The sequence below is a fragment of the Ursus arctos genome, unplaced genomic scaffold (genome assembly GCF_023065955.2).
Source record: "Ursus arctos isolate Adak ecotype North America unplaced genomic scaffold, UrsArc2.0 scaffold_2, whole genome shotgun sequence".
NCBI lineage: Eukaryota > Metazoa > Chordata > Mammalia > Carnivora > Ursidae > Ursus > Ursus arctos.
The window spans coordinates 89,038,662-89,056,006 of record NW_026622874.1 but is presented as its reverse complement, the minus strand read 5'-3'; the positions used below and the strand labels follow the sequence as shown (position 1 = coordinate 89,056,006).

General features: G+C 44.0%; 2 protein-coding genes across 3 annotated transcripts; both read left to right on the top strand.

Moving 5' to 3' along the window:
- The first annotated feature begins 2,254 nt into the window (after nucleotides 1–2,254).
- On the top strand, nucleotides 2,255–3,120 carry NUPR2 (nuclear protein 2, transcriptional regulator). Of its 2 annotated transcripts, none has more exons than XM_057315668.1 (2): nucleotides 2,255–2,560; nucleotides 2,903–3,120. In XM_057315668.1, the coding sequence occupies exon 1, from the start codon at nucleotides 2,255–2,257 to the stop codon at nucleotides 2,552–2,554; it is 300 nt and encodes a 99-aa protein (XP_057171651.1). In that variant the 3' UTR covers nucleotides 2,555–2,560; nucleotides 2,903–3,120. The 2 variants fall into 2 exon arrangements, with proteins under 2 accessions (XP_057171651.1, XP_026371696.2); XM_026515911.4 differs by having other exon boundaries at nucleotides 2,893–3,120.
- An 8,461-nt stretch (nucleotides 3,121–11,581) lies between these two features.
- CHCHD2 (coiled-coil-helix-coiled-coil-helix domain containing 2) lies at nucleotides 11,582–15,433 on the top strand. Its single transcript, XM_026515910.3, has 4 exons — nucleotides 11,582–11,686; nucleotides 13,276–13,525; nucleotides 14,262–14,421; nucleotides 15,133–15,433. The coding sequence occupies exons 1-4, from the start codon at nucleotides 11,637–11,639 to the stop codon at nucleotides 15,141–15,143; spliced, it is 471 nt and encodes a 156-aa protein (XP_026371695.1). The 5' UTR covers nucleotides 11,582–11,636; the 3' UTR covers nucleotides 15,144–15,433.
- The last annotated feature ends 1,912 nt before the right edge of the window (nucleotides 15,434–17,345 follow it).

Genomic DNA, 17,345 nt, shown 5'->3' with positions numbered 1-17,345 from the left:
AATGAACATAATAGCAAATAAAGCAATAAACTATAGATGAATCGTTAGATAAAAGTTTTTGTGGAACTTCACAATTTCAAGGAAAGACTGTTACCACCTGAGCTCACTGATCAGTCATAGCATCACTAAAACTGGGGGGACAATGAACTATTGTGGATATCGGGCTGTGATGCCAACACACATCACTTCCTACGAAGTTTTCTTGCCCCCCAAATTGAATCTGAGTATAAACAAGCCTCTAGATCCAACCTCAATTTACAGGAAATATGGAAGAGAGAGGAACAAGTTAAATGACACCACAAAGCAGCAGACAAATCCACAAAGTGGGACATTTTACAGGACAACTGACCCAGTTTCTACAACAAGTCAATGTCAGGGGAAAATGAAGGGACAGGAAGGCTGCCCTAGAATATGAGAGACTTCAAGCAAGTTTCATGTACAGATTTCATGTATATTCTGAATTGCATTCCGATGTCTTTTGGACAATCAGAGAAATGTGATTCTGGACTGGGTACTAGCTAATAACAGGACTGGTTGATTTTTTCAGGTGTGAAAATAACACTGCAGTTATGTAAGAAGTAAGTCCAGTTTTTTAGAGCTGTATATTGAGAAATATAGGGGTGAAATGACATCAGGTCTGCAGCAGAGGAAAACAGAAAGGGATATATAAAGCAAATGTGACAGGATCTTGATAATTGTTGAATCCGTGTGATGGGATATGGGAGTTCATTGTTCTATTCTTTGCACTTTTAAGATATCTGAATATTTTCATAACAACAAACTCTTCAGAGATTATTTTCTTTAAAGATCATGCATGGGAGAGTAGTAAAAGGATAAATATTAGTTTTTCTTTTTCGCAATAGCAAATGTAAGACGTGGGTGGAAGAGAAAATCCTCTTGGTGTTTTATTAAAAACACTCTCCTGGGACTTGTTCATTTAAGGAACCACCAAAATTGCCCTCCGAGCAGGGTATGTAGGCCACGCCCCACCAGGGATATGGCTTCAGAGTACGGAAGAAAAAAAACTCAAAACGGCAACAAACTCAGCAAGATCAAATATCTGCGAAGGCCTTCTTCTTCTTCTTTTTTTTTTTTTTTAAAGTAGGGAATTATTTTTGATCTATTAAAAAGAAAATCCCCGAGAGGATAGCTGCAATTTTTGTGGGAAGAGAATTATCTGGGCTAGTTAAACCTCACCAAAACAAAGGCGTTCTTCGCAGTAACTCCCTGAGAGCAGCGTTTAGAGAGACAGTAATTAGGTAATTAGACCTGGGAGTCGCCGCAGAGCCCGGGGTGCCGCGGAGCGTAATGATTCCCGCCCTGCGGTGCACCTGCAGCCCTCGGCGAGGCGGGAGACCTGGGCTTTTCAGGTGCAGTCACCGGGCCTGATCCCTGTTGCCGCCCGGGCTAGCTCGCGGAGGCCCGACCCAGTGTGGACGGGCTGGCCTGACGCTCGGCTCGGGCTAATTCCCCTGCACCGCCTCCCCCTACTTCTGGCCCTCACCCCAAATTGCCGGCGTGCCAAGTTAACAAGTTAAGCGTCTCCCGACCGGAGGACGTGGACACCCGCGAATAATCCGCAATTGCGCGCCGTTCCAGGCTTTGTAGCCGGCCTTTATCATCTCTCGCTTTTCCTTTTACAATCCTTTTCCTTTTATAATCTCTCGCTTACTACACTTCATTCATACTCCGTATCGAAAACCGGGACGGTGGAAAGGAAAAAGAGCCAATGTATATATGTGTGCCCTTTCCAGCCAGAAACAGGTTTAGCATTTTGATGGACTTCCTTTCAATCCTTTATAGAGACAGATGTTTTAAAAATACGCTACTGGGATACCAGAGATATTTCTTGAAAAGCGAGTTTTTCACTTTACATCGTTATTGAGCACTTTTCTCCTATCATCAAACAGCCTAACAAAATGTTTACTGCTGATAAAAGTCCTCCGGAGGAATGCATGTTCTTTAAGCTGTCCCTCACTGTCCAGACTTGGCTAGTTTTCCAGTTTTGGCCGACAGAAACAGATTGCTCAGTCGGATTTTGCCAAACGTCCCCTCGCGCCGGTGGCTCACCGGCCGGGGCAGAGGGAAGGGTCACTGTTCCTGGGACTAGAGCGCGGGGGGCTTCGTTCGCGACTCCTTCCAGGCTCTGTGACGTCATCCCTAAGCCCCGCCCCCGCTGACAGAGCCAATCGAAACGCGGGACAGGCGCCTCCAGAAGCGCGCGCGCGGGCGGAAGGCCCTGCGGCCCGGCGCAATGGACCCGGTCCTTCTCAGCGCCGCCCAGGCTCAGGTCCGGCCGCAGCCGCCCGAGGGGTGGCCGCCCGTGAGCTCCGAGGAGGAGCTCTACGATTGCCTGGATTACTACTACCTGCGCGACTTCCCGGCCTGCGGGGCCGGGCGCAGCAAGGGTCGGACGCGGCGCGAGCGGGAACTGCGCACCAACTGGCCAGTGCCCGGCGGCCACGAGCGCAAGATCGCGCAGAAGCTCCTCAACGGCCAGCGCAAGCGTCGCCAGCGCCAGCTGCAGCCCCGGCCGCGCACTCGGCTCGTCTGAGCGCAGGTGCGTGCGGGCCGCAGCCGGCCAGAACCCTGGCAAGCCCCGCGAGCACCCCGGCCACCCAGGCGACTCTCGCGTCGGCCCCCTGCGACTGCACCCGGGCGGTGTCGCCCCCTTCCGAGGCTGCTCCGCGTTGGCGAGTCGTGGCTGGACTCCCTAAACGCCCAACTTCTTTCTGGGCTGCGGTTAGAATAGTGTAAAACTCTACCTTTTGGATTTTATAGTTTATAGAGAAGAGGCTAGGAAATGCAGAAGCATCTTTTAAAAGTAGAAGTGAAGAATGTACTTCCAGTGCCTGTGCGTGGGCTAAAGAGAATAATTTATTTTTTTGTCAGTTTTCTGCAGGATACCCGAAGGCCCTGATAAAAGTATTTTCTCTGACTCCACCTGTAACTGTGGTCGTAAGGGGGAGAATCCATGGTGGTCAACATAACTTCTTTTCGACATCGCTTAAGTTTACCGCTTCGGTATCTTTTCCTTACTGATTGTTAATTAAGTAACATCCAAGTGTCCAAGTGGGTATGCCTTTTTAGGGTTTTTAATTAAAAGCAGTAAGAACGGCATTTTAACTCTTCTGGTGTTTTTTTTTCCCCCAGTTGCTATGGTAACTCGTTTCAAATCTACAAATGAACAAATAAGTTCAGCTTATGCGTAAAGATGATGAATGGGGTTGGGGGAACGAAGATAGGGATCTGCACAAGACTTCATAGATGTAGTGTGCAAGCTTAATATTTGTCAGAATAGGAATATTTTCCTTTGCAATAGTGTATACTGAACATTTGCCAAGTTCTCTGCAATGTTGATATCACAACAATTCCTTCAGGTGGACGCTATCTCCCATTTTATATAGGGGATTCGGAGGCAAAGGAGTTCAAGTCACTTTTCAGAGGTCATACAGTTAGTTACAAAGAAGACCATGTATAGCAGATACTCGAAAGCGTTCACTCCTTCCAGCATCACAGTTTTCCTCTACCGTAGGCAATATTCTGCTGTTCAGAACCAAACCCCACAAACTCCCTGCCCAAGGACAAGAGTTGAATTGTGGCTTTAAAAATTATACACGATATGTCAAGGTGACTGTCCTTTCTCTTCAGCCTGCATTCCGTTAGGCCTCTGTGCCCAGTGGTGAGTCCTTGGTTAGAAGAGTGGTGTGTCCTGCTAGGAGCAACCTGAATTTTAATCCTCACTGTGACTGTTCATCGCTGTGGCAGTCAGCAAACTTCTGAGGTAACTACTTTCAAATTACACCAAGCCTCTGGTTTCTCATTTGTAAAATGGAACTGATAGTGGATTACTTTATCAAACTGTGGATTATAGATTAAATACATAAAACATATCACACAGTTAAGGGCCTCGCACATAAGAGGTACTCAATAAATAGTAACTATTTTTAAGTTTACAGAACACAATCCCTTCTCCTTCGTCTCTAGTCCAAGTGTTATAATTCTTCATTTAATATATTCATTCTTTTGAAACGTCTCAGGTGGTGTGCTATAGGAGTCCTGGCTTTGAGGACTCAGACACCTGTATGAACTTGGGCAAGCTGCTTAAACTCTTAAGTTATCTGTTCCCTTATCTATAAAATGGGTATAATACTGTACCTATTTCACTTCTTCTGAGGTGTAAATAAATAACACACGGAAAGCTCTTAGTGCCTGGTATATGATAGGCACTCACATGATTAGTATTTGTGCTGCGGAAGCAAGCAAGGCACTTACATCATTAGTAATGTTCCCATCGCCACTCTTGGCCTTCAGGATTTTTCCTTACCCCTACTCTCCTGCTGTGTCTCAGGGACACTATGTCCAGATTAATCTTTCTGAAGGCCATTTTAAACATATAAAAACCCTCAAGGACTGCTCAAACCCTGTAGGATAAAAAGCCTAGATTCCTTATATTGTGCTGGAAATCATCTGTTAGATTTTCTTAAATTTTGTCCTGTAACTTCCAAAAACACACTGTAGTTCTTGACACAGATCTTTTGTCCTTCTGTCCTTACCATATTCGATTCTGCCTCTTGGTGCGAATCTGTGCTGTCCTACTTAGCATGCCTTTTTTCCCCTTTATCACTTTAAACTTTCTAAAACAAATTCCACCTATACTTATTTTACGTTCCACTTTCTCTCTGAATCTTTCATCCGCAGTGAATATCCATTCCTTTGAGATCCATAGAACTTCATTTAACCACCACCTAACCATTTGTGTATATAGTATTTTGTATTTTTAGATCAACAGTTAAAAATTCATTCATTGGTTCATTCTTTTTTGTCTGGTACGTGCAAGGCATTGTATTCATATAAGTATGTCTTAGTTACCCAATGGAAAAAATTACATTTAGAGTGTAAGGACCTTAGTGTCTTAAACATCTCAGTTTGTACACAATTCCCAATTCACAATCCCAGACAGACATAAGCCATGTTAAAGCAGCACTCTGTAAGGTGTTCTAACTAGATTTTGCTCACCTTAGATACTAAAACTTTTACAGTTTAAATACAGTAACTGTAGAAATTGTGTATTAGTTACTTATTGCTGTGTAATAAATTACTCCAAAATCTAGTGGCTTAAAGCAACAAATATTATCTTAGTTTCAAGAGGTGAAGAATTCAGAAGTGGCTACAGGGTGGTTTTAGCTAGGGTCATGATGTTGGAGAGGAAATTAGGCTCCACTTTTCGAAAGAAGTGTCAATCTGTGGACCTATTTTAAACCATCATGGTATGTTTAATTAGTGTGTGTTCATTTTAGACAATTTGGAAAATATGAACAAGCAAAAAAAAAAGAAATCACTATCCATTATTCTGGATGAATGGTTTAAAATAGGTCCTGTTTCTGTACGTTATAGGTATCTTAAGAGAAATATTACTTAATCTGGAAGAGTAAACATTAGAGAACCAGCAATATTTCAAACAAGAGTCACAATACTATAATCTCTTTAGTTCCTTTAGTCCCATGTTACTAATTCTTGTTTAATTTGAATGCAGCTTTTTAGTTCTGGCAATTCTTACCCATTTCAGTTTTGATCTTAAAGATACTGAATACCTGTATTTGTCCTAAAAGTCCTTTTTATGAACTTCCTTGAAGATGAAACTCATTTTGCAAGACAATAAGAACAGTTATAAATGCCAAAAACTCAGAAATGGACATTGTTAATGATCCGAGAATTCATTATGATGCAGTTGACAAGGAAACTCGGTTATCTGTGTGACACATAACACTTCAATAGCCAGAACATCCCGTGATAATGACCTTATACCTGAACGTAACATACCAAACAAGCAAGCCTAGTTAGTCAAGGAGACTTTGTTCACGATACAAATCTTGGGGAAGTTTGTTAAAACCTTAGAAAGTTTTAAAGCACCTGCCCAAACAGGATTAGGGATGGTCAAAGACCTGATAAAGGCAAAACAGATGAGCAGGCAAAGAGAAAACAACTATTTACATTTTCTTACGAAGAGCAGACCAACAATTCAAGAAAAAGAAAACTTTATCTTTTTAACAGAGAGAAAGCAGACTTTCAATCTTATACCAATGTACTTTTAAAATCCATTCATTTCCATCTTAGTCTGGCCTGACCACACCTAAAATTCCTTTCCAAGATTTCCCTTCACAAACCTACAACTTTACTTTGCATTCAGATTTTGTCCCGAGCCATTTCTTTCCAACCAGTCTCATTTAGGACAAAATTACCTTCTTTTACCTTCAACAAAAAAATGCATTTCCATTCCTTATGATGTGGGAAACAAAGGCAGAAGAAAAATTATTAAATTTCCTTACTACCCAGGGACAAGTCCTTGAAACAGGCAGAGTGACATTCCTCTAGGGACCCAACTGCCTTGATACTGACACTTGGCTAAAGGCCAAAGACAATGCTACCCTGACCCCCACACCCCAGGATCCTATAAGTCTCCTTTAACATATAAAAATTCCTTTAGAAATTTCCTTTATCTCTAAACCCCGCAAGCATATGGCCCACCGATATACATCTGAAGGGTCTCGTGACTAAGGTTTTATTAGACAGTAATAAATGACATTTTCCCAACAACAGCTAACCCCTCAAGGTCCTGGAAACCTTGCTTCCAAAATTCCTTAGACACTTACGCTATCCCTAACCTCCTCCCAACTTGAAAGTATATAATGGGCCGCTCCTCGTGACCCGTGGCAGCTCTTTCTGCCCATGGGTCCTGTCCCCATGCTTAAATAAAATCACCTTTTTGCACCAAAGACGTCTCAAGAATTCTTTCTGCTACATCACTTGTATCTTTCTTACACATACAGAGTTGCTTTTATTTCCATCAGTCTTAATTACAGTTAGAATTTTTTCACTTTTAGAAACCTTAGTCTCCAGAGAAAACTAAGTAGTAACCAATTATGAACTGTTTCGCCAAAACTTTTTAGACGGCAATTTTACGAATCTGTTAAGTACAAAGCATGTTTACCGATAGACTCAAATATCCTTAGTTTCTTTGCAATAAGAAGTCAAAAGTGCAAACCTATATTCAGTAATCAATGATTTAGCACCTTATCCTATTTGGAAAAGACCTAGATGTCCAATGAATTTAATCCCACTAATCATCCAAGCAAAACTTTAGTTTCAGGCTACCAAAGACTTTGAAAGCTATCTTAACTACCCATGAAAAGTTTCATGAGACAAATAACCAACATTTTAGTCATCTTTTTACCAACAAATTACAACAGAGACAACATGAGGTTATTTGACCTTCGGCAAACCTCGATAGAATAAAGTTCCACGTTTAGTGCTAACTTTAAAGACGTGTTTAGCTTAAACCAACAAACTTAACTTCGTTTAAATACTGAATTATGTTCCACCTGGATCCTCCCCATTGTCAATTTTTACCTGAGACACTGGTGGAGAGATCTGGAGTAGGCGGTGTTAGACCCAGGAGGTGCTCTTCTTGCCTCTTGACAGCGAAGGGAGGAGCCATGCTTGCATGGAGGATGTATAGAAGCCAGTTACGAAGGCCACACCCAAGGTGGTGCAGAAACAGGAGGTGGGAGAAGGGGAGGCAGAAGAGGCGAAGCGCTGCCGAAGGCAGAGAAAGGGTTCCCAGTTCCAGAGCTCATCAACTCCAACAGAGGAGCAGACGCCATGTTTTCCTGCCAACAAGAGGGAATAGACAGTCCATGTAGGGCCAGAGAAGACAGGGAATTTCCCCAAAACAAAGGGAGTTTCAGCAGCTGCTTGGGAATATTCCTTTAAGTCCCCATCTCGAGGTAGAATAACCACTGTTGGCTCCATTTATAGCCATTAACCCGGGAAATGACTGAGGAAGAAGCCCCCACATCTATTAGGAGGAGGAACAGTGAGAGAGAGTCAGCGTCCTCTTTGCTAGTGAGGGCCTGTGTTTCCTCCAGCAACCTGGGTTTATTTGGAGGCCTATTTAGATAATTATCATCCAATAAGGGGGAGGGTGGTTACTAGCCAGAATGTTTGGGCAAACATTCTGCAAGAAGCGCTAGGTCGAGGTCCTGGTGTAGAGCTATGAAGGCTAGTTTGAGCAATGAAGTTACCCTAGGTTCATTCGCCCTATTTCCTGCAGAGGAGATCTGATCGATTCCACTGAGGCCATGCAGTGTTACAGGAGCTCAGTCCTTTCCTAAGTTTTGCAATCTGAATTGTTTCCAGGGGGTTAAAAGGCACCCCAAGGGAGAGTCCTTGGGAACTGAAGAAAAGAGAAGGTCCATTACCTTGAAAATCCCCCTGACCCCCACCCCCCAACTCCCAGGTGGTGTTCCACCCACAGGATATGTCAGAGGTTCCTGGTGTCAAAGTGACCCGAGGGGTTTCCCGAACAAAATCGCTATAACCACCACCGCCAATAAAGGCCCCTGTAGGAGGGATACTAGTGTCCCCCCCACTTCCCCACTGCATCCTAGGCTACAGATGGGTGCCTTCAAGGTCATGCCATAGAAGGTCATGCCTTATTTTACCTTGCCTTGAAGAACCTGCCGTTTTTAACTCATGGAGAACACTTGAAAAGTTTTACAAGGGGAAATTACCGAATTTTGTAGCTTAAGTAGTTAGTAGAGGGCACTACCAGAAAACAGTAAAGATAGAAATCCATCATGATCTAAGCGACATTCCAACACATGTAGTCCTTACAGCCAACTTCCCTAGGAAACAGTCCCCAGGTGCTGGCTCCCAGTGGAGGTCCTGTGGCCAGAAGTGGCTAGACCAGGGATGTGAAGGGGATCACATTAGATCAATCAGGAGGAAAGCTCACCTTGTAGTCTTAAGATTGGCAGCCGTCCTGGTGACTTAGGTGGCTGTCCTGTGCCCGAGACAGACAACTTTATAAGGACAGCAGTAAAAAGAGGGCATTAAGTTTCTGAGTCTTATTACCATTCTGGCCAGGGTACTAACTTCCAGGCAAAAGGCAGGCTTTCTCCTCCCCACAGAGTAGCCACGGGTTACAGGATTACAGCCTGAGCAATCACCGTGAAAGTGTTCCAATAAGACCGTACTCCTTGGGGAGCCCGGGTGGCTCAGAGGCTCAGGTCATGATCCCAGGGTCCTGGGATCAAGCCCTGCATCAAGCCCCGCATCAAGCCCCGCATTCTCCCTCTCCTTCTGCTACTCCCCCTGCTTGTGCTCTCTCGCTCCGTCAAAGAAATAAAAAAAAATTTAAATGGGGCGCCTGGGTGGCACAGCGGTTAAGCGTCTGCCTTCGGCTCAGGGCGTGATCCTGGCGTTAAGGGATCGAGCCCCACATCAGGCTCCTCCGCTATGAGCCTGCTTCTTCCTCTCCCACTCCCCCTGCTTGTGTTCCCTCTCTCGCTGGCTGTCTCTCTGTCACATAAATAAATAAAATCTTTAAAAAAAAAAAAAGAATTTAAAAATAAAAAAGACTATACTCCTTGAAGGGCCCCTGAAATGAAAGTAAAGGAAGAGGAGGAAAAGTACTCACCAAGTTTGCACCAAAGCTCAGAGTCCGGACGAAAAGACTCGGAAGCCCCACGTTCAGGCGCCAAATGATGTGGTTTTGAAATATAGTTGAGGTTTGGTGGGGTGGGGTCCAGAGCTGACAACCAAGAAAGAATTCTTGAGACATCTCTGGTGCAAAATGGTAGTATTATTAAAGCACGGGGACAGGACCGGTGGGCAGAAAGACCTGCTGCCCGGAGCAGCTTATTTATTCCTTTTTATAGTTGCATATTATATGATGTGACTTTTAAAAAAATCAGTATTCTACTGGCAGGAATTTAGGTTGTGTCCAATCTTGTACTATTACAAAATAACCTTGTACAAATAGCTAATATTCTCTCAGTGAAGGAATTAATGACTTAGCCAGGTATGACTAAAATTGTCTCTGTTCTGGATGCCTGTCTAAACTGTCTAAAGTTACGCTCAGGGGCGCCTGGGTGGCATAGCGGTTAAAGCATCTGCCTTCAGCTCAGGGCGTGATCCCGGCGTTATGGGATCGAGCCCCACATCAGGCTCCTCCGCTATGAGCCTGCTTCTTCCTCTCCCACTCCCCCTGCTGTGTTCCCTCTCTCGCTGGCTGTCTCTATCTCTGTCGAATGAATAAATAAAATCTTTAAAAAAAAAAAAAGAGTTGTTTTAAAAATAATAATAATAATAAAGTTACGCTCATTCTAGGCTTTTCTTGTGCCAGGATATCCTTTATAAGGCTCCTTTACTCTGTCCCTGTTTATGAATTATCCAAAGGGAAGTACAATGTCATACCACTTGTGAAGCTTTCATTTAGTTCTGTGAAAATAAAACTTTGTTTTTCATGAATAGTTTTTGCATTATTTACCCTTTGGTTCCCCAAACATTCTGCTGTTACTGGAAAGAATGTGTTAAACTCTGCTACCTCTCTCTGGTGGAAGGGGAAAACTTCTCTTTGACATCCAAGCAGCAATGGAAGGAACACCTCTGCTTTTTCTCCTCCATAAATCCCACCCCATCCCAAGGACCTTCCTATGAAACGCTCCATGAAATGCCACTAGCCAACTTTTCCCCTACTGTAGAGGTTCTAAAACATTACTGTTACAAACATGCCACACCAAGTCACTAAAACACACACCCTTGGGGCCTTCACAATTGCTGTTCCCTCTGTCTGGCATGCTCTTACCCTTAATAAATATTTGGTTTCAGTGCTTCCTCAAGGAGTCTATTCAAATGCTGCCTCTTCAAAAAGTCCTGCCCTCTCCAGCCTCTAACTTCCCATCTCATCTACCCGGCTTTTGCTTCCTGTCGCCACTACCTGATTTATGTAGACGTTTATGTCTCCCCCTCCTTGAATTTAAATTCCACGAAGGTAGAGTCTTGTTTTATTTGGTGCTGTGTCTATCTCCAGAACCTAGCCAGCACTTGAAAATCATCCAGAACACTTTTAATTACCAGTGAATGAATACTATCCCAATTATGGGCACAAATTCTATGACACATATGAAAAGGGTGTGAAAATGTATAGTAATAAATGTAAGGCATTATTACAATCTCAACTTTTGTTGCCTGAATCCAGATAATAGAAATACAAACAGCATCAACTCAGCCCTGTCGACCCTGCCTAAAGTATTCGGTTTACTTCGTTCAGTTCACATTATGTGCCCATACTGTGCCTCCAAAAATGTTTACCTAAACAAATAACGCAGAGAAAAGTTAACATGTCTCAGGTCCAGTGGCTGTCGCGCCAGATATCGGCCTCACTCTCAAGGTTGGATTTGTCTACCACGTTAATAATACAAACGTTTGAAGGAAGAGCGACAGTCCTCGTGGCCTAGGACGCAAACAGCAAGCAGCTCTGACTCAGGCTAGACTGGGAGAACAAAGCTCGTGGGGCTAAGTTCAAGCACTTCCGGTCTCCTGAACGAGCCTGGCGCCGAGCTCATGACGCAAACCGCGTACGGCCCGGCGCCGCCGTGACGTCCTGCTCTTCCAGTGACCTTCAGAGCCCGCGGAGACGTCGGCGAACGAGCGGCCTCTGCCTGTGCGTTGATTGGCCACGAGCCGAGGCCAACCCCGCCCCCTGTTTTCCGCTCTCTAGGTCTGCAGAAGCCGCTGGGGTCTCGGCCGGATCTCGAAGCTCTAGACGCCGAGCTACGCTGCAAGTAGTCATGCCGCGTGGAAGCCGGAGCCGCACCTCCCGCATGGCCCCTCCGGCCAGGTGAGGCCACCGCGGGGGTTTGGGGCCCTGCCGGCGCCGTGACGCAGACGGAGGCCGCGCTAGGCCTCCCCGGGCGGAGGCAGGTGGAGGCCACGGGCGGGGGCGTCCGAAGGCCGGTGTGGCGTGGGCCAGCCTCCGCCCGCGGCAGGCTGGTTGTAAATGGGCTTTAGATTTCCCGTTAGCAGCAAACTTTCTAATTTCGAATGCCCATTAAAATATTTTAGAGCTCATTTAAAAATGTTTTTTTAAGTTTACTTACGTAATCTCTACCAACATGGGGCTGGAACTCACGACCCCAAGATGAAGACGTCCACGCTCCTCCTCCGACTGAGCCAGCCAGGCGCTCCTAGAGCGCATGAAACGGTCATATTCTAGAAAGAAGTGGGTTATTAAGTGTAAACCGGCGGAAACGCCAAAAGTCGCCAAAAAAAAAAAGAAAAAAATCCTAGTGTCATAGAAAAGTAATATAATCGGGAAAATGATCTCATTTCAATAAACTGGATAATCTTTGAGCACGAGCAGTGAGCGTTCCAGGGGCTCGGCCCAGTTGGGGACGCAGTTACTGAAGCCTCACGTGCACATGACGTTTTCTAGTTCATAAAATGCTTTAAAATTACACTGCTAATTACACTTTAACCTTAACACCAGTAACTTTAGGGATAGATATTATTCCTGTTTCCCAGAAATAAGGAAATGGAGACTCAGAATAAGTGACTTGCCCAAGGTCACGCTACCAGTAAGTAGGAAAGCCAGGTCTGACCCGAGTTTTCCAATGACCAGTTTAGGACGTTTAGCACAGTACTACATTGCTTCTCTGGAGGAAGGTGGATTGTGTTCAAACAGTATGCTAGGAGTGCAAGAAAGTGGTTCACTTAACAGGAAAAAGCTGCTCTCCAGAGGACAGAAAACCACATTTTTGTGAAGTGATCCCAGATGCCATCTGATTGGAAGCAAAGTCATAAACTTCTGACCTAGCCTTATTTGGGGGAATAGCACCCAAGGAAACAGTCTAAAAATGGCCAGAGGGAACATAACGTGAAGATTTTTATTTTATTTTTTTAAGATTCTGTTTATTTGACAGAGCACAAGCAGAGGGGAGCAGCAGGCAGAGGGAGAGGGAGAAGCAGGTTTCCGCGGAGCAAGGAATCCAATGCAGGGGTTCATCCCAGGACTCTGGGATCATGACCTGAGCCGAAGGCAGGTGCTTAACCCACTGAGCCACCCCGGCGCTCCCATATGTGAAGGTTTTTAAAGCAGTGCTGGACATGTTAGTGAAAGCCTACTGTTGACCAGAAGCCTTAGCAATAACATAAACAGTTGTGTAATAGGTATTTTGTATGTTATATTATTATAATACTGTATTCTTAAAATAAAGTAAGCTAAAGAAAAAAGGTTACTAAGAAATCATAAGGAAAATACATCCAGTGCTCTACCTATACTGTATTTATCGAAAAAAATTCACCTGTAGGTAGACCCATGCAGTTCAACCCTGTGTTGTTAAATGGTCGACAGTACAGTTTTCTTTAGGTTGACAATTTCCAAACCTGGTAGGAAGTGGGCACTTCATACTTTGTTCTTTTCTTGCTTAGCCGGGCACCTCAGATGAGAGCTGCGCCTAGACCAGCGCCCCCGGCTCAGCCCCCAGCCGTGGCTCCGCCGTCTGCTGTTGGCTCCCCTGCTGCGGCACCCCGGCAGCCAGGTCTCATGGCCCAGATGGCAACCACTGCAGCTGGCGTGGCTGTGGGCTCTGCCGTCGGGCACACGATAGGTCATGCCATCACCGGGGGCTTCAGTGGAGGAAGTAATGCTGAGCCTTCAAGGCCTGACATCACTTACCAGGTAAGATTTGGGGCAGTGATTTCTTTCAGGGGTGCATTATGAGAACACGTAGTTATTTGTTAGTTCTTTATGAAGAGGAACTGTCTGTAATTTTAGAATCCACAGTGCTCTTATCAGAAAATGGTTTATCAAAAGCCCATGTTTGGCAGTTGAGTTAGTGCCTTAGACCAGCAACATCAAGTACGATACAAACTGTATTTGTTTCCAAGGAGTAGAAGAGCAGTTCAACCTGACTTCACTGTAAACAGCCATTTTCCCCTTATTTTAAATTTAGTCTCAATCTTGGTTAAGTATTTAAAAATCTCTTTAGTAGCCCTATGCTCTCTGACCTCTTCTCTGATATTTGCCACCGCCCCTCTTTCTGAAGTATGTGAATTTTCTCCTCTGATGAGCATGAGCGTTTAGTGTGTACTGTTGTATTTCTGGTGTATTTGATCCTCTCATCTATTTTTCTATAATAGTCCCACTTTCTCCTCCATGAAACATCACTGAACCCCACTGGTACATTGCATCTGTGTTCTTGAATCTTTCTGATTATAACTGGGATTTTGTTAAAGCCCATTTGCTTTCTGCCTTTAAAAATTTTCACTTTCCATGTTATTAGATGGAAACTTCAATTTGCATCTAGTTCTAGTTATGTTTCCCCAGTTGACCTCAAAGACATTGGATATTGTTCTTTGTTCAGGTGTAAATCTGATTTCCTTTCCCAACGGCCCGGAATGTTATGCCTTTGCAGGAGCCTCAGGGAACGCAGCCGGCATACCAGCAGCAGCAGCAGCAATTTGGCCCTTGCCACTACGAGATGAAACAGTTTCTGGAGTGCGCCCAGAACCAGGGTGACCTTAAGCTCTGTGAAGGTTTCAGCGAGGTGCTGAAACAGTGCAGATTTGCAAATGGTAGGTGATACATCAGTCCCTCATTGGACCTGCATCTGCTCAAATCACAGCATGATACTCCTGGGCCCTGTAGAACTTGGGGCGTCTGTGTAATAAATTAAACGGACAAGTTAGAGATTTTGCTTACATTCTGAAAATAATCTAGTTCTTCTAACAAAGAGCTGGTCCAGAGGTTTCTAGTCATTATCTTAAGCTTTTACCAGTTATGTTCTGAATCTGGTACTTCCTGAAGTGGCTACAGATCAGTGTGCCAGGTCTTGCTCTGGTTAAAGGATGCGGGTAAAATAAATATATATTACATATATATATATATATATATATATATATATATATATATATATTTTATATATATATAAATAAAATAAAAAATTGCATTCCATTTTCACCAAAGTCCAAGATTGGATATAAAGACTGATAAGTTATTGGCATTCTTCACACCTTATTTGAGAGAAGAGTTTATTCAGTCCCTCAGTGGAACTCTGGGATTTGGGCCCTCGGAATGTTAGCAGTGAACTTGTTTTTATGTAATTTCCTCCTATTGACCTAAAAATTCACCATCTAATAAAATGCTCATTTTCCTCTTCGTACCTTCATTTAGGCAAGAAACTGATAACCTTGGGCTTTTGTCTCTCCTTTTATCATTGGGAGGGCTTCTGTTTTGCTAAGAATGTACAGCTGTTGCTCTTCTAACTCAGCCTTCTCTGTTTGCAGGATTAGCCTAATCAGGAAGTTCACGTTGAAGATGCGGAAAATCATCTCTCATGACCAAGTTAATTTAGCATAAAAATATAATCGATGGTGAATACATACAGTGTAAAACCACCAGTTAAACCTCTCCTTCGTCATTAAGTATAGTTTTCTTCAGAATTGGAATAAAAAGGGTGTTCTGACTATAGAGAAGTTCATTGAGACGGGTTGAGTTTGGGGCTGGGCAGATGTTCATGTGCCTCCTTAAATCACCTTTTGTGATGTTCTCATTTGTGAATTAGAATAAAGTGATTTTCTCCCAAAATGTGGTGTCCTTGAAGCATAAGGTTATAAATTAGATACGGTATTTGCATTTTGCGAAAGAACCCAGTTGTCTCCACATGTCTCTAAGCGTATCTGTTTTATAGTCTCCGTATTAAATTAGCATCCATCTGGAGGGTCCCAGCAGTGCTCCCCGAGGAGCTTTTGTAGAGAAGTGGTTCTGTAAGGAGTAGCTCACTATCCAACATCGTGCTCATTAGAAAGTTGCAGGTGGAAGGCCAGTGTTCGGGAGAGTGAGCAGGAATGGGAAACTGTTCTAAAGTGAGTGAGAAAGGAAATGTGAGAATAGACCTATCACATGAGTGGGTTCCTGCGGCCAGGTCAGCACTACACGTCGCTTCTCCTAGAATATCCAGTTAACTGGTCCGAGATGAAAACCAGTCTCATTACAGGCAGTTCCCCCGCAGATGTCTTCCCTCTATGTAAGGCGTTGTGGCTTCCCTTTCCTGAAAGACTCAAGCTAGCTGCAGCTGCCCACTCCATGTTGGCTTTGAGATGGACTCAATTTGGGTGGGTCATTTTTAAAAAATGAACCCAGCTACATTCCTCCCACCTCAAAATATCATTCACTTCTGGGATCGTGCTCTGCACTTTTCCTACTTTCAAATGGGCCTTTCCGAAGCTATCTGATTTCCAATTTAAGTTGCAGACCCGAGTTACTGCAAGGTGAGGAAAGTGCTATTGAGTAGATTTTTCAGTTGCCACCTCCTATTCTCTGTTGTTCTTAGAGTGCCCCACTCATTTTAAGTTTTGTGTTTTTTTAAAGTTTTGAAGATTGTATTTACTTGGCAGCACAAGCAGGGGGAGCAGCAGGCAGATAGGGAGAAGCAGGCTCCCCACTGCAGAGAGCCCTATGCAGGGCTCCATCCCAGGACCCTAGGATCATGACCTGAGCCACCCAGGTGTCCCTAGAGTGCCCCACTCTTACTGAGTTCCTGAAAGGGGCCAAGACCACCTTGCCTGAATCACCACAGACAGTTCGCTCCTGGCAAATCCCCCGCCATATTTCCTTCTGGATTCATTAGTGGGTTCCTTTGCCCATTTCTGTGAAAACTGAGGACTTCTAAGTTCATAGTGTCATTGCCCCTTATATCCAAGGTGTGATGGTGTATGGTGGGTACCCTAATAGTGTATTGTTGAATCAGTGAATCAAGGAAAAATGGGGCACCTGGCTGACTCAGTGGGTAGAGCATGTCACTCTTGATCTTGGGGTCATGAGTTCAAGCCCCACGTTGAGCATAGAGTTTATGTTTAAAAAAAAGTAAACAGCCATCAAAAAGACTGAAGTCTGGCTATTTGCAATGACATGGATGGAACTAGAGGGTATTATGCTAAGCAAAATTAAGAGAAAGACAAATACCACAGGATTCCACTCATGTGGAATTTAAGAAACAGGTGAATATGGGGAAAGGGAAGGAAAAATAAGATGAAAACAGGGAGACAAACCATAAGAGACTCTTAACTATGGGGAACAAACAGGGTTGCTGGAGGGGAAACCGGTGGGGGATGGGGTAACTGAGTGATGGGCATTAAGGAGGGCCCGTGATGTAATGAGCACTGGGTGTTGTATGCAACTGATGAATCACTGATACTAATAATACAGTATATGATTATTTATTTCAAATTAAAAAGTAAAAAAAATTAAAAAAAAAAAAAAGGAAAATGAACTGCTGACATCAATAAAATGCAAGTCTGGCTGGCCGGCCTCTCCCTAGTAGAAGCCATGGCTACACACAGAGGGGCACAGGGAATAATCTACTAGATACATTGGCCTTTTGCCCTGAGGTTAGAAGGGATTTTGTTAAACATTGAAAGTATAAAGCAGAAGTCAAGTCCATAGCTTAGCATCAGGACAACAAAAGGGAGCGGGGAGCTTAATGACAGTAAATGAAAGG